A 25,130-nucleotide genomic window follows, 5' to 3' on the forward strand; every position below is an offset into this window, starting at 1 on the left:
CTCTACCCTTCACCAGAGATGAACAGGCATAATAACTGGTCACAACTAGTCTCTATTGTTACTCTTTTTGTGTTTGTTGTTGATCTCCCAGTTTTTTAATATTTTGTTTTGTTAGTCATCACTTCCCATAGACTACAATGCATTATGAAAGTTAGTCTAAGGATGCTATAAACCACTCCAAATCAACTCATATTACATCAGAAATCATTCTGGATAATGTCTCTGCACAATTTTTTGGAAAGAATGTTCTACTGTCCCATAAATCCATATTTTTGTTAACAGCATAATTCAAACATGGATGTGTGGCACAGTGGGGAAAAAAATAACGGCGTGCAGAGACATGAGATTTGGATGTAATATGAGTTATTTTGGACTCAAAATGAGACAACCAATTTTCTCTCAAAAAAAAAACCTCAAAACAAAATATTTAAAAAACGCTGTTTGGGTATAAACTACAAGCACAGAAAGAGTGAAAATATGGCCACATGAAAAATGAGTGAACTACCCTTTAAAGAAAGCTAAACTCATTTATTTTTGGTTGTTGAGTCAAAGATACAATGGCCATTTGAATTTCATCTTTCTAAAAAATACTAAATTATTTCAGAATATTTTGGCAAGTTAGCTAAATCCTTGAATTCTGCGTTATTATACACCTCTGAGCTAGATCGTTCCCACGCAATGGGCTGTTGAAGACGAAATCAAATGGAAAGAAGAAAACGGCTCTACATGGAACACACAATTATTTAACAATAGGGGTATTCATTTTTAGCAAACTACTGTATAACATGTGCCGTGTCACTAGTTATGACACATTTATTCAATACGAACATAATGTTCAACACACATGTTTTGAAGGTTACTTGGTTTCAAATTACTATGCGTAAGAAAATTTTTTAACGTACTCAAAAGTTGGTTCATCCCAGCAGTAGGTTAGAGTTCACAATTGCCGCAGTGTATGTGCGACTGTGCGCTGCTGTTACCGGGTTTTTAATTTGTTGGAAAGTGATTCATCGAAAAAGAAAAATTAAGAACGGAGGAGAATGGCCTCTGGTAAGTTTATTGTGAACTAACTGTATGCGATGTGTTCAATATGAATTTTATGTGTCACATTTGTAAAAATAAATAAACATTTAACGAGACTGCTAGCTCAGTTAGCACGCTAGCTAGTTAAAGTAGCAAGCTTTCAAGTGCGACCATTAGAGAATGAACACTAGCCATAGTTTGTTGGCGAATTTATTACCCTTTTGAAAATAACGTCTGCCGCTTTCTGTAAAATCACACTTAGTTATTTTGACTCGCTCAACCATCTTTCTTGTTTAGTTTCCCCTTTTAGATGAGAATTGACCGCCATTTTTTGTCGCGCAGCGTGGTCTTGTTAACACTGTGCTAACTAGCAAGCTAACGTTAGCTAGCTAGTCTACGAGAATCACGCATATTATTAGCAACGATAGTTAGCTAGCTAACGCCAACTATCCAAGGCCTGCTATTTCCACCGGGTAGTTATATGCATTTCGTATTGACTTGCATGCATTATCTTTATGATAACATTAGATGGGAACAACATTAATTTAAGTCACAGCTTATCAAACTAAGTTTACTTGATATCGAAATAAACTAAAGTAATATAGCGAGATAAGTTAGCTAACGTTACAGGTTTACGTCCTATTGGTGCGATCTTTGCTATTCCTATTAGGAGACATGTTCAATGGCTAGCTAACAGTTAGATGGCTCATTGGCTAACCAGCTAGCGAACGTTAGTTGAAGCAATTTTCCACCCAATCACCCTTATCCTTCTCGTTCACAGATTCGGGCTACGGTCAGCCTGGCGCTCAAAGGTAACGTGAAATCTCAATGAATACATTAGCCACTCGACGCTTTCAAGTTGCCATGAAACTTAGCTATCTATTTAGTTACCACTTAAGCAATTGCATAATAGTTTTTGTAAACTATCCAATTAGCCACACAATGCTTGATCACTTTAAATATCTAATCGGATATGTTTTTGAAGAGGTAAACTAATTGATAGTAGGCACATCCTCAGTTGTGGTAGCTTTGGGGCTCAACATAGGGAGTCTGTATTGGTTGGACTCCCTGAATTGTATTGGTGGGTGGCGACGGAAAATAACCCTACCAAAATATAGTTGGCTACACACACACACACACACAAACGTTTCCTGCAAGCAGCATATATATATATATAATCTCAAGGAACTGTACTTACCAGACGTGAAATGTGACCTTTGCTATCAAATATAAGTCTGAATACAATTTGTCCCAACCACACCATATTCCTGCTTTGTATACAGTGGTATATTTTGTGGTAGAATGTGAAGTGTGTGGTCTTATGGCAGCCTGCTGTCTAAATCTACAGGAATATGGTGCTGTTCAGACAAGTTGGATTCAGATGTTTATTTGATAGCAAGGGACATATTTCACTTTACATCTGGTAAATGGAGTTCCTAGAGATTACATATGCCTTTGACAGGAAATGTTATTTTGTGTGAAACCAGCTATATTGTGGCAGGGTTGTTTTCCTCAACCAGAACAATGCACAACTCTGAGTCCAACCAATAGCTTTGAGACATCGGGAGTCTAAGTTATGGTTAAATGCCCTAGCAACAAACTCAGCCATAAGTGGACATCTGATGTTCATTAGAAATGCATTTCCAAATCAGTTGTTTGGCGTGTGTACATGTTGCATTAAAGGCATGTTCCAGTACTTTGGTGGCTAAAAGTTTTTTTTTTTTTTTAACCCCCTGCTTTGGGATGGATATGTCAATGTGTAGTTCATACATGCATGATCTATGAGCTGAATAACTGTCTTACCTCAACTAGCCATGAAATTCCTAGGTTGAAAGCAACTGTTTTCTTGAAGCTGTGCCATGCCATTTTCCCCAAAGTGGGCCAGCCCCCAAGCAATTCTAGATCTAGCCAATGTGCTTCAGCCCCTCTAATTTGAGGCCTGCCCAATGTTATCCAATGAGGTTGCTGTGGGCCCAACGGCTCAGTGGACACAATATAAGGGGTGGGGGCAGGCAGGCAGGCAATGACTTGGTGCGTACATGTGAGACAGGATGCAATTTTCGGGCACAACTTTTGGCTCATGAGTGATACTTTCAGAACTACAGGCTAAGAAGTATACGAAAGTTCAGGAGAATCTCTAAGATATCTAACTTTACCTCTCCCTCCCACAGCTATGGAGCTTATCCTCCAGCTCAGCAGAGTGGGCCGGTATGTGTGGCCCCTCAATTTCTCACTGAGTATTGTTTGAAACTATTTTCAGTTAATTTCATCCCACTTTTGTTCATATAATGACAATTAAATGCATATTGCAGGGCTACGGTCAAGGAAATGGAAGTGGCTCATATGGCGGACAGAGTTATGCTGGCTATGGACAGTCTGGTATGTTCAATTTATGGAGAGTCTTGGGAAATTATTTGAGGTGTAGATAGAAGTTGCTGTTTTTAATAAAACATTTCCATTTTTGTTTCTCCAGCAGAGGGTTATGGCCAAACAGAGGCGGCAAGTTATGGCCAGCCGGCCTATGATGTCTATGGGCAACAAGGTTCTGATTCCGCTGCTGGGTAAGGCCACTGGCACTACATGAACATGGTATTCCTTGCCGTTATGTACTTTGCCTTTCTACTGGTCTAATCTCATTGCAAATGTTACCTTTCAGTAATCTGTTTTGTTCATTAATAAAGTCTTTGTTGGTGTCTCGGGAATAATTGTTGTGAAAACTTCTCACGATATAGTGGTGCTGACAAGTCGTCATACAGTCAGCCAAGTTCGTATGGCGGCACCGCCGGTGGCGGCTCTTATGGACAATCTCAAGGAGGCTACAAAGGTCGAAGTGAAGGTTAGTTATTGTATCAATTTACAGTGCATTCGGAAGGTATTTAGATCCCTTTCCATTTTGTTACGTTACACCTTATTCTAAAATGGATAAAATTCTTTTTTTTTCTCCTCGATCTACACACAATACCCCATAACACATTTTTGCAAAAAAAAATGAAATACCTTATGTAAATAGGTATTCAGACCCTTTACGATGAGACTTGAAATTGAGCTCAGGTGCATCCTGTTTCCATTGATCATCCTTGATGTTTCTACAACTTGACTGGAGTCCACCTGTGGTAAGTTCAATTGATTGGGCATGATTTGGGAAGGCACACGCATGCCTATATAAGGTGCGCAGTTGACAGTGCATGTCAGAGCAAAAACCAAGCCATGGGGTCAAAGGAATTGTCCCTAGAGCGCTGAGAGAGGATTGTGTCGAGGCACAGATCTGGGGAAAGGTACCAATAAATGTCTGCTGCATTGAAGGTCCCCAAGAACACAGTGGCCTCCATCATTCTTAAATGGAGGACGTTTGGAACCACCAAGACTTCCTAGAGCTAGCCATCTGGCAAAACTGAGCAATCGGGGGAGAAGGGCCTTGGTCAGGGAGGTGACCAAGAACCCAAGTCACTCTGACAGAGCTCCAGAGTGGCGATGGGAAAACCTTCCAGAAGGACAACCATCTCTGCAGCACTCTACCAATCAGGCCTTTGTGGTAGAGTGGCCAGACAGAAGCCGTCACTCAGTAAAAGGCACATGACAGCCCACTTGGAGTTTGTCAAAAGGCACCTAAAGGACTCTTAAACCATAAGAAACAAGATTCTCTGGTCTGATGAAACAAAGATTCAACTCTTTGGCCTGAATGACAAGAATCACATCTGGAGGAATCCTGGCACCATCCCTAGGGTGCAGCATGGTGGTGGCAGCATCATGCTTTGGGGATGTTTTTCAGCAGCAGGGACTGGTCTGGATTGAGGGAAAGATGAATAGAGCAAAGTACAGAGAGATCCTTGATGAAATCCTGCTCCAGAGCGCTCATGACCTCAGACTGGGCGACGGTTCCCCTTCCAACAGGACAACGACCCTAATCACACAGCCAAGACAACGCAGGAGTGGCTTCGGGACAAGTCTCAATGTCCTTGAGTGGCCCAGCTAGTGCCCGGACTTGAACCTGATCGAACATATCTGGAGAAACCTGTGCAGCGTTGCTCACCTACCAATCTGACTGAGCTTGAGAGGATCTGCAGAGAAGAATGGGAGAAGCTCCCCAAATACAGGTGTACTAAGCTTGTAGCGTCATACCCAAGAGGACTCGAGGCTGTAATCGCTGCGAAAGGTGCTTCAACAAAGTACTGAGTAAAGTGTCTGAATACTTAAGTAAATGTGATATTTAAAGTTTTTATTTTCAAATAATTAGCAAAAATGTCCTTCCCTTTTTTTGCTTTGTCATTATGGGGTATTGTGTGTAGATTGTTGGGCGGGACAAATGTAATACATTTTAGAATACGGCTGTAACGTGACAATGTGGAAAGTCGAGGGGTCTGATTACTTTCCGTATGCACTGTATATATTACATGGCAATGAATTTTCTTGATCAAATGTCCTGCAAAGGTCTGCATACTTAGATTTTTTCCGTCTGTTTATTATGATTTGGAGGATCAGCGATTTATAGCTACGTTTGACCAAGGTTGATCGGCCAGACTCCGGACTGTTTAAGATGTCTGAATGAAAAAACTTAAAAAAAACTTTTCATTGCAGAAAAATCTCATACATATAAAACAAAGTGCCATTCAAATATAACAGGAAATACAAACGTGCGCAAAGAAAGACAACACATAACTCAAAGGGCTTGTGTGCCTGTGTTTTGCCCCAGGTGAAGGCGGTCAGGGCAGGAGGTATGGTGGAGATGATGGGGGCTCAGACAGGGGCTCTTCTGACGGGTATAGAGGCCGAGGGCGTGGTGGGTACGAGCGCGGGGGATACGACAGGGGTGGAAGAGGCGGCCCTCCATCCGGTATGGGGTAAGTTCCAGAGCGTGACCACCCGCAAGGTACTTCTGCAACACCCATGCCAGGTAGATGTTCCTTCCAACGCAATGCATGTTATAACCCATTCTAATCCATCACCCCACTCCTCATCCACATGGACTAATACCTCGTCACCCCCTACCCCATCTTGCTATAGGCCCCCCTCCCCCCACACCAATTTTCACCTGGGATGTGCTTAGGGCTGGGCGATATGGCCTAAAGTCATATATATTTTTTTTTTTCCTAAGTCATGGACGATTAACGATATCTCGATTTTTGACAAGTTTTCTCTACGCTTTGTTGCACAGTTAAGGGTCAACACACCGCATTTCAAATTGTCAGGAATAATCTAATGAATTCAGGGCTTGTAAAAATTATACCTAGGCTAAATATAAGCCTTCCACAGCCAGAACCATTATTTTCTCAAAATAGTTTCACCTGCTTTTTTTTTTTTTGTTGTTGCAATAAATAACCATGCACATCCACTAATAATGACCAACGTCTTGTAGCAGGCATTATAGAAAATGAACACAGGGCTGAATTTCTCAAGCACAAGCCCATGTGCTAGTGAGTTGCCAGGGGATCTTTTTATTTCAAGATCTATTTGCTTGCTAACAAGGTAGAACAGTTGAACTGTTATTAATAGACCCGCTTGTCCATCTCCAACTCTTGGAACAGCCTGCCTGTTCACTTACTTTAAATATTGTAATCAACTGGCCTACCTGGATAAGATGCTTATTTCTGAGAATGAGAACGAGTTGACAATTCCTTTTATATACAGTTGAAGTCGGAGGTTTACATACACTTAGGTTGGAATCATTAACTAATTTTTCAACCACTCCACAAATTTCTTGTTAACAAACTATAGTTTGGGCAAGTCGGTTAGGACCTCTACTTTGTGCATGACACAAGTCATTTTTCCATCAATTGTTCACAGACAGATTATTTCACTTAATTCACTGTATCACAATTCCAGTGGGTCAGAAGTTTACATGCACTAAGTTGACTGTGCCTATTAAACAGCTTGGAAAATTCCAGAAAATTATGTCATGGCTTTAGAAGCTTCTGAAAGGCTAATTGACGTCAATTGTAGGTGTGGATGTATTTCGAGGCCTACCTTCAAACTCAGTGCCTCTTTGCTTGACATCATGGGGAAAATCTAAATAAATCAGCCAAGACCTCAGAAAATAAATTGTAGACCTCCAAGTCTGGTTCATCCTTGGGAACAATTTCCAAATGCCTGAGGGTACCACGTTCATCTGTACAAACAATAGCACGCAGGTATAAACACCATGGGACCACGCAGCCGTCATACCGTTCAGGAAGGAGCCGTGTTCTGTCTCCTAGAGATGAATGTACTTTGGTGCGACAAGTGCAAATCAATCCAAGCCCAACAGCAAAGGAACTTGTGAAGAGGCTGGAGGAAACGGGTACAAAAGTATCTATATCCACAGTAAGACGAGTCCTATATCGACATAACCTGGAAGGCCACTCAGCAAGGAAGAAGCCACTGGTCCAAAACCGCCATAAAGAAAGCCAGACTATGGTTTGCAACTGCTCATGGGGACAAAGATCATACTTTTTGGAGACATCTCCTCTGCTCTGATGAAACAAAAATAGAACTGTTTAGCCATAATGACCATCGTTATGTTTGGAGGAAAAAGAGGGAGTTTTGCAAGCCGACGAACACCATCCCATCCGTGAAGCACGGGGTTGGCAATATCATGTTGTGGGGGTGCTTTGCGATGGGGGTGGACTGATGCACTTCACAAAATAGATGGCATCATGAGGAAGGGAAAATGTGGATATATTGAAGCAACAGTCAGGAAGTTAAAGCTTGTTCACAATTGGGTCTTCCAAATGGACAATGACCCCAAGCTTACTTCCAAAGTTGCCCTGACCTCAAACCTATAGAAAATTTGTGGGCAGAACTGGAAAACCATGTGCGAGTAAGGAGGCCTACAAACCTGACTCAGGAGGAATGGGCCAAAATTCACCCAACTTATTGTGGGAAGCTTGTGGAAGACTACCCAAAATGTTTGACCCAAGTTAAACAATTTTAATGCAATGCTACCAAATACTAATTGAGTGCATGTAAACTTCTGTCCCACTGGGAATGTGATGAAAGAAATAAAAGCTTAAATAAGTCATTCCACTTTTATTCTGACATTTTCACATTCTTAAAGTAAAGTGGTGATCCTAACCGGCCTAAGACGGGGATTTTTACTAGGATTAAATGTCAGGAATTGTGAAACTGAGTTTAAATGTATTTGGTTAAGGTCTATGTAAACTTCCGACTTCAACTGTAAATGCGTCTTGTTATGCTCGTTGAGCATTTATGAAACAGACCAGTCAGCTAGCATATACAGTAAGTCTGTGGCTAAAATTATGCTAGCGGTACATGGTGCCGCACGCGACAAACTGAGCATTCATGTTACTCAACATGTTTGTTGATACTTTCGTTTGAGTACGGTCTGCTCTGTTCTACATTTTGGGAGTTGAGACATAAGGTTAAGTTCTTGTGTATTACTGTAAATTAATCTAAGCGTTAGTCAATATGAAAGATTCTTACACAACATCAATTGCAATTAGTTTAAACTGCTTATCAGAGGACAAAGTTACACCACATGGCCAAAAGTATGTGGACACCTGCTCGTCAAACATCTCATTCCAAAATCATGGTCATTAATATGGAGTAGGTCCTCCCCCTTAGCTGCTATAACAGCTTCCACTCTTCTGGGAAGGATTTCCACTAGATGTTGGAACATAGCTGTGGGGACTTGCTTCCATTCAGCCACAACAGCATTAGTGAGGTCGGGTAGTCAGCGTTCCAATTCATCCCAAAGGTGTTCGATGGGGTTGAAATCAGGGTTCTGTGCAGGCAAGTCAATTTCTTCCACAACGATGTCGACAAACCATTTCTGTATGGACCTCGCTTTGTGCCTGGGGGCATTGTCATGCTGAAACAGGAAAAGGCCTTCGCAAACTGTTGCCACAAAGTTGGAAGCACAGAATTGTCTAGAAAGTCATTGTAATTTATACCGTTAAGATTCCCTTCACTGAAACTAAGGGGCCTAGCCCGAACCATTAAAAACAGCCCAGACCCTTATTCCTCCTCCACCAAGCTTTACAGTTGGCACTACGCATTGGGGCAGGTCGTGTTCTCCTGGCATCCGCCCAACCCGAATTCGTCCGTCGGACTGCCAGATGGTGAAGCGTGATTCATCACTCCAGAGAACGTGTTTCCACTGCTCTGGAGTCAAATGGTGGGGAGCTTTACACAACTTGAGCAGTTTACTTGGAATTGCTCATGGTGATCTTAGGTTTGTGTGCGTTTTTTGGGGGGGCCATGGAAACCCATTTCATGAAGCTCCCGACAAACGGTTCTTGTGCTGATGTTGCTTCCAGGGGCAGTTTGGAACTCCGAAGTGAGTGCTGCAACCGAGGACAGATTATTTTAGGCGCTAAAGCACTCAGTGGTCCCGTTCTGTGACCTTGTGTGGTCTACCACTTTGCTGCTGAGCCTTTGTTGCTCTTCGACACTTCCACTTCACAGTAACAACACTTACAGTTGACCTGGACAGCTCAAGCATGGCAGAAATCTTAAGAACTGACTTGTTGGAAAGGTGGCATCCTATGACAGTGCCACGTTGGAAGTCACTGAGCTCTTCAGTAAGGCCGTACTTCTGCCAATGGTTGTCTATGGCGGCTGTGTGCTCTATTTAAAAAAAAAAAAAAACGAACAAATCTAATAGCCAAAGCCGCTAATTTTGAGGGGGTGTCCACATAACTTTACAAATGCACTGCATATACAACATTTTCAGACCCCTAAACTTTTTACACATTTTGTTACGTTACAGCCTTATTCTAAAACTGATATAGATTTGTTTTTTTCCTACACGCACTAACCCATAATGACGAAGCAGAAACGGGTGTTTAGAAATGTTTGCATATGTGTATAAAAAGATGTATTCAGACCCTTTACTCAGTACTTTATTGAAACGCCTTTCGCAGCTATTACAGCCTCGAATCTTCATGGGTATGGCGCTACAAGATTGTCACACCTGTATTTGGGGACTTTCTCCCTGTCTTCTCTGCAGATCCTCTCAAGCTCTCAGGTTGGATGGGGAGCGTCGCTACACAACTATTTTCAGGTCTCTCCAGAGATGTTTGATCAGGTTCTGGCTGGGCCACTCAAGGACATTCAGAGACTTGTCCCGAAGCCACTCCTGTGTTGTCTTGACTGTAATTAGGGTCGTTGTCCTGTTGGAAGGTGAACCTTCACCCCAGTCTGAGGTCCTGAGCGCTCTGGAGCAGGATTTCATCAAGGATCTCTCTGTACTTTGCTCCATTCATCTTTCCCTCGATCCAGACTAGTCTCCCAGTCCCTGCTGCTGAAAAATATCCCCACAGCAGGATGCTGCCACCACCATGCTTCAACTTAGGGATGGTGCCAGGTTTCTTCCAGGCGTGATTCTTGGCGTTCAGGCCAAAGAGTTTCTCATGGTACGAGAGTCCTTTAGGTGCCTTTTGGCTAACTGCAAGTGGGCTGTCATGTGACTTCTGTCTAGCCACTACCATAAAGGCCTGATTGGTGGAGTGCTGCAGAGATGGTTGTTCTTGTGGAAGGTTCTCCCATTGCCACAGAGGAACTCTGGAGCTCTGTCAGTGACTTGGGTTCTTGGTCACCTCCCTGACCAAGGCCCTTCTCCCCTGATTGCTCAGTTTGGCTGGGCGTCCAGCTCTAGGAAGAGTCTTGGTGGTTCCAAACTTCTTCCATTTAAGACTGATGGAGGCCGCTGTGTTCTTGGGGACCTTCAATGCCGCAGAATTTTTTTTTTTTTGTACCCTTCCCAAGATCTGTGCCTCGACACAATCCTGTCTCCGAGCTCTACGGACAATTCCTTCGACCTCGTGACTTGGTTTTTGCTCTGACATGCACTGTCCACTCCGGGACCGTAAATAGACGTGTGTGTGCGTGCCTTTCCAAATCATGTCCAATCAATTGAATTTACCACAGGTGGACTCTTATGAAGTTGTAGTAACATCTCAAGGATGATTAAGGGAAACAGGATACACCTGAGCTCCATTTCGAGGCGCATCGCAAAGGGTCTGAATACTTATGTAAAGGTATTTCTGTTTTATTTTTAATACATTTCTAAAAACCTGTTTTCGCTTTGTCATTATGGGGTATTGTGTGTAGGTTTATGGAAAAATTATTTGATCCATTTTAGAAAAGGGCTGTAACGAAATGGGAAGGGGCCTGAATACTTTCCTAATTCACTGAATAGTATATCTCGTCTTTTATTGTGAGTGGCAGGTTGAGGGTCTTGGTTTCTGTGTGCGAGTGGGAAGGAGTGAAGGAGACGAGACCAAAAGACAACGCTCATAAAAACTAACCAAAAATAAAAACCTTATCTTGCGATACAGAATTTGGAACATCGCGCTTAAACATTAATTCGATATCGCCCAGCCCTAGATGTGCTATATGTTTCACCTTGAGGCTTCACTCATAGAATTAGAATTGTATTTATGTGGTTTAAATGACTTGTGAGGATATAACCTGTGTTCCATCTCAATCATAAATATGCATGCAACATTCTGGCTGATTTATGGCCTTGCTAGAAAATGTCAATTAATGTGAAGCTCAAATGGCTTGTGGGACAGATGACATGGTGGGGTGTCTGCTACTGACTCCTGTGGCGCAAGGAGTTAAGTGGACACTGTTCACCTGACCCCCTTTATGAACCATATAGGGTGTTGAGGATTGAGTCACTTCACCAGCCAAGGATCCTGTAGACCCCAGCTTTTGTACATCTTCATTAACAAGGCTGTTGAATATAATAGTCAGGACTTTGTCGCTTGCTAGTCATCAGTTCACATTGCAATCGATCTACAATGGCAGTTCTGTAAACTTTTTGTGTTTGACAAGCAATTCTAGATCTTGGCCAAGTAGCTTTCAGTGTAGAAGACTTGTAGCCTAAACCATTATTTTATCAAGATTACTTTTCTTATCCTTGGCTATCATTTGAAATTGAGACGACATTTGTAACTGGAAGCTTTTAACAACCACTTTGGTAATGGCATTGAATAACGAGTACAGTAGTTCTGCCGCAGTGCTGTCACATTTCTCAAAATTTCTGACCATCGAGTTTTCATTTTACATGGTTCCTGACAAGTAATAGACATCAGAGGAGAGTTGTAATGCTTCAGCACATGTATATCAAACGTGGCCTCAATCTAAGATCTGCTACGAATCCTGCTGGCTGTTATTATGGATGCTTTTTGCTATTAAAAACTCTGTGCAAAGTTAAGACTATATTCTAGCTGGAATGAGGATTATTTTGCCCCCCCCCGTTGCTTTGAGAACCGCCTCATGAGCGCCTTAAACAATGCCCCAGAATGATCTGTTATTGAAGTGACCTGATTTTCACAAGTTAGACCCAAGGAACATTATAAGCTGCTGTACATCAACAGGTTTCATTCAAGTGTTGTATATTTGACATGGAGACATTTGTATTGTGTTAACTTTGGATCTACATTTTATACTGCAGGTTTCAGTGAATGAAATTAAACTTGGACCTCAGCTAATGGAGCTCATATATAAGCACTCAATGGAAGAACACTCGACTTGTCGAGTGCCGCAGCTATTCAAACCATTTCGACCTATCAGTACTTTTTACATTTAAAAAAAATATTTAATCCAAAAACTTTATCCAACTGAATACTCTAAGCTAATCTGGTCTTGTAGCAATCTAAATTTACACATTAGCCATCAGCCTCTTCACTCATCAGAACCTACCTGAATATATAGTGGGCATTCTGCCTAGTTTTGTCCATTTTTTTTTATCTTAAAACATCCCAGACCTATCACTTTCCCATGTGAGTGGGAAGACCATTTCCACGATAGTCGCACACCATGGCAGGAGTGCATACTGATGGGGATGTAGGGGAGCTTTGAGCTCTGTTGGGACAAAGGAAACCCATCATATCTACAATTTTTCCTCTGCAGAGGTGGTGACCGTGGTGGCTACAAAAATTTCGGTGGTAAGTGACGAGCATCAGAACTGTCTCGGTTGGGGAGGAAAAAGGTTGATTAGCAAAAGGGAGTAGGAAAGAAGGCAGAACAAACTGAATGCCACCATTTTCTTGTCAAAACCTCAGACCTCCACCTATTGTTCTTAGGGAGGGGGATTTCTCATAAATGCTCTTTAGATATTTTAGCACAAGAAGCCTGAAGTTTATACATAATGGTATTGTTGCATGAGGACAAGGTTGAATGTAAATGACAAAGGATGAGAAGTGTGCTGTGGCGAAGAATGAAACTGGCTAGAAACTGGAGAGTTCTTGTTTTTTTTATTTATCTTCTAAACTCAATCAGTTCTGCCCATGTTGCAAGGTGTTGAGCGATTTTTATATGAATGATGCAACTGTTGCAACACTGCAGCAGAAAGCTGTAAACTGCCTGATTCTAAATGTTAACGTAGCCTCGTGCATACACTATTGGTAGAGTTCATGAATTCTTGTATGGATGTTGAATAAAATTGTGTCGTGTACAAAGTGCAGGTTCTCATGGCTTTCCCCCACCTTTCCTCTTTGTTGTATTTCAGGTCCTCGAGACTATGGCTCAAGGGATGAACCAAGTGAGTTGCACATGCTCGTTTCCTTCTTGTTACCCTGAAATTCAATCAAGGGTTTGACTCCCTGCAGTCATGCCAGCCTAACACTGACCTCTAGTCTCTCGCAAGCAAATACCACAGAACAACAGGCTGTTTGAAGTGCTGCGTCTGCTGAGTAGTACCTCGATGTTTGTTTGTTTGTTTGTCCCCAGCTGGAGGTAGTGGCGGTAGCCAAGGTAGCGGCAGCGGTGGGGAGCAGGACAACTCTGACAACAACACCATCTTTGTCCAGGGACTGGGAGAAGATGTCACAAGTGATGAAGTGGGCAACTACTTCAAACAGATTGGGATTATTAAGGTAAGGATTGGCAACCCCATAGCCCCTACCCCATAGGGCCTAGATATTTCATGTAAGTGGCTAGGATGTAGGGATTGTTTCTGGATGGGGAATGCGTCTCCCTGTACACTTGCATGGCTACTAGTGACGGGGAGCGACATACCAGACCTGCCAACCTGCACACGTTTTGCATACCGTGCACGCAATTTGAGGTCAAAGTACGCTGGTATAAAAAAATTACCCTAAAATAGGCTTTTATTGGTGCATTGTGTTTTTTGACTCGGCCGTCTGAAGTTGGCGCTGAGCCAATAGGAAGACTTGGTCGAGGAGAAATGGCTAACTCTCCGCTCCGGATCGTCGTACTAGCGTACAATTTTCCTCCCACCAGCTGGCTGGCAGCTCTCCACTTTGTCTGTTGATAACACTGTGTGAAGGGGAAAAAGGTTTACAAATGCATTATATAAAAATTGAGTCAAGCACAAGCACTTTTGTAGTTGGCTCATTAATTAAGGTGTCATTACGACGGGGGTAGTTAGCTGCAGCGTTTAGTCAACTGAGCTAAAACGCATTCTTGCCCGCACATGTTTTGATCTCCGCAAAGGTAGTAGGCGGGAGCGAATTGACGAGCAAGGAGACGTGCAGTACTTCAGTGCGCGTTGCTGCGTGGATGGAAACAGACATGAATGGGAGCCTAGTAGTCAGACTTAACTTGATGGATTAGGTCAGGGATGGCTATCTAAAACAAGCTCATAGGCCTAGTTCAGTTGTTTCATTTAGAAGGCATTTAACTAGGCAAGTCAGTGTAGAACAAATTCTTATTTTCAATGACGGCCTAGGAACAGTGGGTTAACTGCCTTGTTCAGGGGCAGAACGACAGATTTTTACCTTGTCAGCTTGGGGATTCGATCCAGCAATCTTTCGGTTACTAGTCCAACGCTCTAACCACTAGGCTACCTGCCGCCCATATTCCAAATAGCCTACAGTAAGCTAGACTACTAAATTGCATCCAGTATTTCAATTATTCAGAATTGTCTCCCAAACAGAATTAAGAGGCCAACATCCATTTTTACTAGACTAGGCAAACAAAAAATTGTTGGCAGGTCTGCAATCTTATGTCGATACTTTGACTCAACAAACTTTTGGTCTGTTGTTGCTAGGTAGCATTAGCTAGCTCTAGTCTGCTGTACCTGCGCTCAAAAAATAAATAAATCTTATTAGTGAGAACATGTTTTCAGCACTTTTTTATTTCTACGATTTAACAAAAATAAATGTTCTCATGTTCTCTCTCCAGCAGACCTATAGTGAGCAACATGTTTGGAACATGAAATCGCAATAAAATCGTCGTATCGAATCGCAATACATATAGAATCGTGATAATTGCAATACATAATGTATTGGCACCTAAGTGTCGTCATAACTTATAGTGAGTTCCCTGGCAATTCCCAGTCTTAATGGCAACCCAGATTTATGTGTCCTAGTGTTAATCTTTGTGTCCTTTCTTGATAGTTGAACAAGAAGACTGGCCTGCCCATGATCAACCTGTACTCTGACAAGGCTACTGGAAGACTGAAAGGAGAGGCCACTGTCTCATTTGATGATCCACCTTCCGCCAAAGCGGCCATTGAGTGGTTTGACGGTAAGGGTGTACTCTTCACTCCCGTACTCTTATGCTGTGTTCAGTTCTTCTGTTACATTCTCATCCGTGTCTCATTTTCTTCTAGGAAAAGAATTCCAAGGGAAACCCCTCAAAGTGTCTTTTGCCACCCGAAGAGCTGAGTTCACGCAGAGGGGTGGCGCTGCAGGAGGAGGAAGAGGTGGCGGAGGAGGTACGTTTCATTCACATTTTGGTGACAAACAATTCAAATGTCGCTGGAACTACCCGCGGGTGAGTTTCCCAAAAACACAAGATTTATCTTTGTGCTAAAGATGAGCTTTAAATCCATTGGTAGGCAATAAGGGTATAACAATTCGGATACGAATCGGAATCTGGTTAAAATATTTCAGATATGAGTGCATCATTCTGAGACCCCAAATGTAGCATGCATCGGGCAGTACAACTGGCGGTAGGGCTATTCCTGGTTTTAACTACCACCGAATAAGGCACTTTGAAGAATGGAAAGGCAAAGGGGCATGTGCTCTGCACAGGTAGAGAGCCCTATCTGTGCAGATGCTTGGTGTGAACCAATGCAATTGTCATCATGCGCTGTTGAAAATGCTGTTTTACCGGAATGAAAGACAACTCATTTGGCTACCTGCTGATCTGGGCTTACATCATTTCGATTTTATTTTGATTCTTCGGGTTCACCATCAGCAATAGTTTTAGTAGTTTTGCTTTAAACACTGTATTTAGTCATTTTTTTAGTTATACAGGGTGAAGTTATGAAATTATCAACAAGGACAGCAATCACTTTTGAGAGCTGCGCTACATGGTCAACGCGGCCGGGAGGAGAAGAGAACTTCACTCTGAAAGTTTTCTTTCTTTTTCTTTAGAATATTTATATTTCTGCAACAAATGTCAGCGTGTTTATTCGCATCGAACGAAATCTCATAGGTTCATTCCTCTAGTCAAACAGAATTGCACCTCATCGTTTCAAATTAAAACCTACCTTGGCTCATGTATCTAGATCGAATTGTCTTGGAAGGGAAAGATGCATGTCCCTAATAGGTAATGGAATAAATTATCTTGATGCTGAATACTAGATGTTCATTTTCCTTGATGAAAAATTGTGACTTTCTTCAGCTCTTCAAACGTATTTTTGTGGCTAGGATTGCCTGATCGTGTCAACGATGATTTGGTGTCTCTGGCGTGAACCAGGTTTGGGTGATATATACTTCGAAATGCTGACTGTATCAGTTTCAATCGTTTTAAAATATCTATATACACTGAGTATACAGAAAATTAAGAACACCTGGTATTTCCATGATTGACTGACCAGTTGAAAGCTATGATCCCTTATTGATGTCACTTGTTAAATCCACTTCAGTCAATGTAGATGAAGGGGAGGAGACAGGTTAACAAATTATTTTTAAGCCTTGAGACATGGATTGTGTATGTGTGCCATTCAGAAGGTGAATGGGCAGGTAAAAAGATTGAAGTGCTTTTGAACAGGGTATGGTAGACGGTGCCAAGTGCACTGGTTTGTGCTCAAGTTTCCCATATGTATCAAGAATGGTCCACCACCCAAAGGACATGCTGCCAACTTGACCCAACTGTGGAAAGCATTGGAGTCAAGATGGGCCAGCATCCCTATGGAAGGCTTTCGACACCTTGTAGAATCCATTCCCCGATGGGTAGGGGTGTGTGAAACTCAATATTAGGTGGGTGTTCCTAATGTTTTCTGTACTCAGAGTGTGTATATATATTATACACACACACACACACAGTGAGCTCCAAAAGTATTGGGGGGTGGGAGGGGGCGTGCGTGCAACTTAATATAATGCTGTTCCTAATGTTAGGTATACTGTGTGTATAGATGGTGAGCTCAAAGTATTGGATATGAAATTACTATTGGGAAATGACTTTAGTGCAGACTCATCTTTAATTTGAGTGTATTTTTATCCATATCGGGTGAATGGTTTTTGTACATAGTCCTCCTGTTTTTTGGGGACCAAAAGTATTGGGACAAAATTCGCTTGTGTATTAATAACCCCATAGAGTTGATGTCTGTGCCCTCTCAGAAATCTAATTGGCGTGTGCCATGTATATTTTTGTCTATCCCCAGCAGACATGTTCATGACATTAAAATGCCAAACCTGTGAACCAATGATATTAATTTGGGGACGGGTCGAAACATTCATGGATATTTGGGTAGCTTGCTATTGATAGCTAATTTCTCCTGGAAAAGAAACATTGGGTTATTTAGCTGAGATGTATATGGTTCTTTTTTGGGGGGGGGGGCTCTTTGTCGAATTTTGACCCATGTTGAGTCATACAGAATTGTGTGTTCTCTACTGTAACAATTATTAAGTTAGTTTTTCTCCTTGTTCATTCTTCTGTGGATTTTATATGGCAGTTGTCAATCGGCATTACCACCACCATCTCTCAATCACCCACGTGGGTGTATGCTCCTAAAAACCAATGACCTGCACCGCATCAAGCATCTGAAATAGTACAATGTTGTATTTTTAGCACAAGGCTACGCAGACGCTCGTTGACTCGTGCGAGCAGTTTGGATGAAATTATTGACTAACAGGTATGTGTGCGTTTATTTAGCGACGCACTCGATGCCGGGCAGTGTGGTCAGCATGAAAGCCAATGGCAGCCTTTGCATCTGCGGTGGAAGGTGGCCGCGCTACAGGAGTGTTTGTCGGACCATGAGACAATCCGGAAATCAGTCTTCTTACCAAAACGTCTATAGCGTCTCAAGAACCCGCACATGTCAGTTTTTCTCTAGGATGACCACAAGACTCCTCTGAAGGTAGCCCGGTACCAGTGGGAAAAATTATGGAAGTACAGTGCCTTCAAAGTATTCACATCCCTTGACTTTTCCCACATTTTGTTGTTACAGCCTGAATTTGAAATGGATTAAATAGATATTTTCTTTGTCACTGGCCTACACACAATACCCCATACCTCACCTCTGTACCACACACATACAAGTATCTGTAAGGTCCCTCAGTCGAGCAGTGAATTTCAAACACAGATTCAACCACAAAGACCAGGGAGGTTTTCCAATGCCGCGCAAAGAAGGCAACCTATTGGTAGATGGGTAAAAAAAAAAAGCAGACATTGAATGTCCCTTTTGAGCACGGTGAAGTTATTAATTACACTTTGGATGGCATCAGTACACCCAGTCACTACAAAGATACAGGCGTCGTTCCTAACTCCGTTGCCGGAGAGGAAGGAAACCGCACAGGGATTTCATCATGAGGCCAGTGGTGACTTTAAAACAGTTAATGAGTTTAATGGCTGTGTTTGGAGAAAACTGAGGTTAGATATACAACTTTGTAGTTACTCCACAATACTAACATAAATTACAAAGGGAAAAGAAGGAAGCCTGTACATAATACAAAATATTCCAAAACATACATCCTGTTCGCAACAAGGCACTGAAAGTAATACTGCAAAAAATGTGACAAAGCAATTCACATTTTGTCCTGAATACAAACTTTGTTTGGTGTGAATGCATCACATTACGGAGTACCGCTGTCCATATTTTTAAGCATAATGGTGGTGGCAGCATCATGTTATGGGTATGCTTGTAATCGTGAAGGACTGGAGTTTTTTGGGATAAAAACAAATGGAATGGAGCTAAGCACAGGTGAAATCCTGCAAAGCCTGGTTGTATGACTTCCACCAGACACTGGGAGATGAATTCACCTTTCAGCAGGACAATAATCTAAAACACAAGGCCACATCTACACTGGAGTTACTTACCAAGAAGATGGTGAATGTTCCTGAGTGGTCGAGTTACTGTTTTTACTTATATCTACTTGGAAATTCTATGGCAAGACCTGAAAATGGTTGTCTACCATTGATCAACAACCAATTTGACAGACCTTGAAGAATTATGGGAAAAGAATAATGGTAACATGTTGCACAGTCCAAGTGTGGAACACTCTTGAAGACTTAACCAGTAAAACTCAAAGCTGTAATCACTGCCAGAGGTGCTTCTACAAAGTATTGACATAGGGTTGTGAATAATTACGTAAATGAGATCTGTAAATTTGCGAAAATGTATAACATGTTTTCACTTTGTCAAATCAAACTCTATTTTTCACTTGCTCCGAATACAAGTGTAGACCTTCCAGTGAAATGCTTACAAACCCTTAACTCTTCTTGAATTGCACTGTTGGTTAAGAAAATATTTACCAAATTAAAGTAACAATGAAATAACGAGGCTATATACGGGGGTACCGGTACCGGGTCAGTGTGCTTGAGGTAATTTGTACATGTAGGTAGGGGTGAAGCGACTATGCATAGATAAGAAATAGCAAGTAGCAGCAGTATACAAAACAAAGGGGAGGGGGGAATAGTCCAGTGGCCATTTTGATTAATTGTTCAGCAGTCTTATGGCTTGGGGGTAGAAGCTGTTAAGGAGCCCTTTGGTCCTAGACTTGGCGCTCTAGTACCGCTTGCCGTGCAGTAGCATAGAGAACAGTCTATGACTTGGGTGACTGGAGTCTCTGACAATATTCTCTGGCTTTCCTCTGACACCGCCTATTATATAGGTCCTGAAGGGCAGGAAGCTTGGCCCCAGTGATGTACTGGGCTGTACGGTCAGATGCCATACCAGGCGGTGATGCAACCGGTCAGGATGCTCTCAATGGTGCAGCTGTAGAACTTTTTGAGGATCTGGGGACCCATGCCAAGTGTTTTTCAGTCTCCTGAGGGGGATACGGTGTTGTCGTGCCCTCTTCACGACTGTCTAGGTGTGTTTGAACCATGATAGTTTGTTGATGTGGACACCGAGGAACTTGACACACTCGACCCGCTCCAGCCCCGTCGATGTTAATGGGGGCCTGTTCGGCCCGCCTTTTCCGGTAGTCCACGATCAGCAACTTTGTTTTGCTCACATTGAGGGAGAGGTTGTTGTCCTGGCACCACACTGCCAGGTCTCTGATCTCCCTGTAGGCTGTCTCATTGTTGTCGGTGATCAGGCCTACCACTGTTGTCTTGTCAGCAAACTTAATGATGGTGTCGGAGTCGTTTGGCCACGCAGTTGTGGGTGATCAGGGAGTGCAGGAGGGGACTAAGTACACACCCTGAGGGCCACAGTGTTGAGGATCAGTGTGGCAGATGTGTTGTTGCCTACCCTTACTACCTGGGGGCGGCCCGTCAAGAAGTCCAGGATCCAGTTGGAGGGAGGTATTTAGTCCCAGGGTCCTTAGCTTAGAGATGAGCTTTATGGGCACTATGCGAGAACAGCATTCTCGCATAGGTGTTCCCTTTGTCTAGGTGGGAAAGGGCCGTGTTGAGTGAGATTGCGATATCAGTGGATCTGTTGGTCATTATGGGGTCCTGTGTGTAGATGGGTAAGATTTATTATTTTTTTAATCCATTTTGAATTCAGGCTGGATCACAACAAAATGTATGAATAAATCAAGGAGCATGAATACTTTCTAAAGCCACATGTAAGTATATTGAACAAAAACGCAACAATTTCAACGATTTTACTGAGTTAGTTCATATAAGGTAGTCAGTCAATTTAAATTCATTAAGCCCTAATTTATGGATTTCACATGACTGGGCAGGGGTGCAGCCATGGGTGGGCCTGGGAGGGCATAGCCAAGCCAATCCGAATGAGTTTTTCCCCACAACGGCTTTATTACAGACAGAAATACTCCTCAGTTCATCAGCAGTCCTCCAGGTGGCTGCTCTCAGACGATACCACAGGTGAAGAAGCTGGATGTGGAGGTCCTGGGCTGGCGTGGTTACATGTGGTCTGTGGTTGTGAGGCCGGTTGGACGTACTGCCAAATTCTCTTAGGCAACGTTGGAGGCAGCTTATGGTACAGAAATGAACCTTAAATTATTTGGCAGCTCTGGTGGATATTCCTGCAGTCAGCATACTGACTGCAGGAGTTTTGTGGCAAAACTGCACATTTTAGTGGCATTTTGTTGGCCCCAGCACAAGGTGCATCTGTGTAATCAGCTTGTTGATATCCCACACCTGTCAGGTGGATGGATTATCTTGGCAAAGGAGAAATGCTCACTAACAGGGATGTAAACAAATTTGTTTACAATCTCAGACACCAATTGTGCGAATGGAAAATTGCTGTGATCTTTTATTTCAGATCATGAAACATTGGACCCACACTTTACATGTTCCCTTTATATTTTTGTTCAGTATAGTTTTTTTCATGCGTGATGGACAGGCAAGTGTAGTCTAGTCTAACTTATGGCGCATGATGCAACAGTTTGCCGGTGGGGAGAGTGCAAGAGGGTTGAGGAGTCTTGACTCGCTGGGCATCTTGTTACAGTATGTCATGCATTATCTGAATTTGGTCCACATGGAATTATACTTAGGAGGACTGGCTTCTATGTAGGAACTTTTGAATGTTCTTTGAGCTAGCTAGGTAACTAATAATCTTAAGTTAGCTAGCTAACCAGCTTGTATATTTTGTCAATTAATAAATGCAATGTGATAAATAGGCCTATAGTATCCTTAATTAGCATTGTAAAGGTAATTGATTTTTCTCTAGCTAATTAAAATGATCTTGCCCTATCTTCTGAATCAAGCTTGTAACGTCATTACGGTAGCATATGCTTCAGAAGGGCGAGGGGCAGGTAGCTTGCACACGCTCTGGAAAAGATTTTAAGCTTGCGGTCAGACACACATTTGTTTCTGAGTGACGGGGCTTTCCATAGGCGTTTTGTTGTGAGAATAGGAAAACAATGCCTGGACCGTAAAATAACGGTTCTGTTCCGGAACAGTACTTTCGTTCCAGGTCCTGTTTGTTCCTTTACATTTTATTTTTCGGTTCTGTTCCCTGAACCAGTTCCAGGCCCTGTTTTTATTATACATATGAAGATATTGGTCTATAGGTACTGTACACAAAGTTTTGGAGAAATCTTTTGACACCACTAAACAGATGACGCATGTACTCCATTTTCAAAATGGTGGCTGATCTATCACGGTGACATCGTTTGTCCAAGAGGCAAGTTTGTTCCTTGGGTAGACTGTAGGTTGAATGATGAGCCTGGGCTAACCTCTTTGAAGTCGAAGGTGGTTTATAGCACCACTATTTGGCAGTTGCACCACATGTAACCAGATGTATTTGTGCATAATTTTACACCATCCAACAAAGTTTGATATTTGTATGCCTTACAATTTCAGTGCTATAGCTCTCCAATGATAAAAAAATAAATAAATAATACTCCTAACAATTATAATAGGGTTCCAACCCCTTCATTACACTATTGGTCAAAATTCAATCACCCTATTCACCCTCATTTGTCTGTGCTACCCCATGGGCTCATCTGCGACTATCCATAGCAACGGCTCTGTTTGGGCTGCTCAATGACGAGACAGTTTTAAGCTGACGTTAGCTAGCTACTTTTTGTCACTCAACACAGACAAACGGCTAACTTTTGATTGGTAGTAAATAATTCTGTTCAGATTTTTGATTTGTATAGCAGAGAAGTAGACCAAGGTGTCATACCTTCTAAGTTTAAGTCAAGTCCTGCAACACTTTTCGAATACACTTGCTTGGCAAAAATGTAATGAGTTTTCTAAAACTGCTGTATTTAAATTTTTTTTGATTGGTAGCATATTTTGTTTTGAAATCAGATTTGAATAGTGGGGAAGTAGAATAAGACTTAATACGCTATAACTTGTGAAAGTGTTCAATTTTGTTGATTACATTTTTTTTGAGGAAATGTTATTGATGCTGTTAAAAAAAGAACTGTCGTTTGATCGATAGATTATTTTTGTTCAGATTTTAATAGAGCAGAAGATTTAATACTAACTTACTAACTTGTCAAAGTAGCTGATTTTTGTCAAGTTGCGTTATTGCATTTACAGTGAATGGAATGTTGGAAGTCCTGTCACAATGGGACCTTTTTTAGAATGCTAAAGAAGTGAATTAAGAGACAAATCATTGAAAAAGTATAGAAGATATCAGTTATACAAGCAAGTCAATCCAGACCAGTCTACATGTTTTAAAGTTAACTGCGTTTCTAGCTTAAATGGTGTAAGAGGAGTGCTAAAGAATAACTACAATAAGAAATGCGTAATATTTTAAAGTGGGGACTCTTGCTTTGCAAGCCCAACAAATAAATAGAAGTCAGAAATAAGTGGTACAATATTTAAAGTGTGGCTGCTTTTGCAAGACACAGTAATTCTTTGTTTCTGGGAAATTACTCCTAAAGAATGAACTGAGCTTTCTTTGAACCCCGTTGTTGAAGCAAGTGGTATTTGATGTCGCTGTTTAGGTTTTGGAGGCCGTGGTCGTGGACGTGGGTTTGGAGGTGGCGGCGGAGGCGGTGGTGGTGGTGGTGGACCCAACTTTGACATTAAGGGAGGGGACTGGCCATGTCCTAACAGGTATTTATTGCAATATTTTGTTTGAAGAGGGACAGGTGCAATTAAAATAATTTTCATGAGTCATCCATTGTATGTGCCACTAAATTATGTTCTCATATGAAGTGGCTACATTTTTGAATGAATGTGATGGTTGACAATTGTTTCCCTCTCCTTTTCAGTTCTTGTGGCAACATGAACTTTGCGCGACGATACGAATGCAACAAGTGTGGCACACCGAAACCAGGGGACAGCGGAGGAGGTATGTAATGATGGATATTGCTATGAGCCTGTGGTAGAGAGAACTGGGTGTTAAGTCGACTATAGGGGAAAGTTGAGTCATTTAACCACTAATACTATAAACGACTACTTCTCTGTTGGAGAACTTGCTCTAACAGCTGGCTTATGTTTGTAGATCGTGGTGGCGGCAGAGGAGGGTATGGTGGTGACAGGGGCGGCGGCTACAGAGGCCGTGGGGGATTCCGTGGAGGTGACCGCGGTGGTTATGGCGGAGGTGGATATGGTGGTGACAGGGGCTACAAGATGGGAGGAAGGTAAATCGATTACTGCGTCATTTCCCTCCCATGCAGTTCGATATTTGACCAGAAGAGGGTATACCTGAGATGTGAAAGTGAACTGTAGAATATTGAATTAGGTTAACTTTTTTTTTTGTCCTTCTTTTTCCTCTAATAGTAATGAGTCATTTTTTATATTAAGCTAGCTGAACACCAGTCAGCATTATCTGCCAATGCCTTGGTACGGTATAATTTACTATGGGTCTATTGTTTTCTTCCCTCAGAGGTGACCATAGAGAAGACAGAAGAGACCGGCCATACTAAGGATTCACATGGACACCATTCCAGCCCAGGGGTTAGGGGAAGGGAGGGGGGATTGATATACACTTTGATTTGCATTCCTTTCATTACCAATGCATCACATGTACTGCTTCTGATCTGTCTTGTCTGGAGGTCAGGGTAAAGATGTGCAACTACTGTGAAAGGACTTTTGGGCTGATAAGCAGGGTTGTTGAAGTGGCCGGGTCAAATGTCATGTTTTTTGTTTATTTTCATTTCCCCGATTCTAAGTCCAGGCATTGTGAGGTAGACTTCTAAGACTTCGTATCATTGTTTTGTAAAATTGAAATGAACTGTTTTACTTGGGTTTCTCTTTTTTCCAAATGATATTAAACTGTTCTGATCTTAGTGTCTTCCTGTATGTTTTACTTCAACGCTGTAGTGAGAATCTACATACATATTGAATGTGTGGGTATTAATTGCTAAATTGTCAAATACTAGCAACGTAATTAAGCATGTCAGCTTTTTTTCAATGTCTGCAGGTAAATT

At 42.1% G+C, this 25,130-nt stretch overlaps 1 protein-coding gene across 6 annotated transcripts; it reads left to right on the forward strand.

Annotated features, from left to right (window-relative positions):
* The first annotated feature begins 819 nt into the window (after positions 1–819).
* LOC106580678 (RNA-binding protein FUS) lies at positions 820–24,989 on the forward strand. 6 transcript variants are annotated; one of them, XM_014161996.3, is made up of 16 exons: positions 820–1,050; positions 1,805–1,835; positions 3,195–3,231; positions 3,336–3,402; positions 3,500–3,584; positions 3,756–3,859; positions 5,714–5,861; positions 12,880–12,914; positions 13,478–13,510; positions 13,699–13,844; positions 15,330–15,459; positions 15,545–15,649; positions 23,700–23,811; positions 23,970–24,049; positions 24,203–24,341; positions 24,587–24,989. In XM_014161996.3, the coding sequence occupies exons 1-16, from the start codon at positions 1,041–1,043 to the stop codon at positions 24,624–24,626; spliced, it is 1,302 nt and encodes a 433-aa protein (XP_014017471.1). In that variant the 5' UTR covers positions 820–1,040; the 3' UTR covers positions 24,627–24,989. The 6 variants fall into 6 exon arrangements, with proteins under 6 accessions (XP_014017471.1, XP_082822580.1, XP_045559305.1 ...); XM_014161995.3 differs by having other exon boundaries at positions 822–1,050; positions 3,497–3,584; XM_082966454.1 differs by lacking the exon at positions 12,880–12,914.
* Positions 24,990–25,130: the final 141 nt, after the last annotated feature.

This window comes from Salmo salar, chromosome 20 (genome assembly GCF_965601325.2).
Source record: "Salmo salar chromosome 20, fSalSal1, whole genome shotgun sequence".
Classification (NCBI taxonomy): domain Eukaryota; kingdom Metazoa; phylum Chordata; class Actinopteri; order Salmoniformes; family Salmonidae; genus Salmo; species Salmo salar.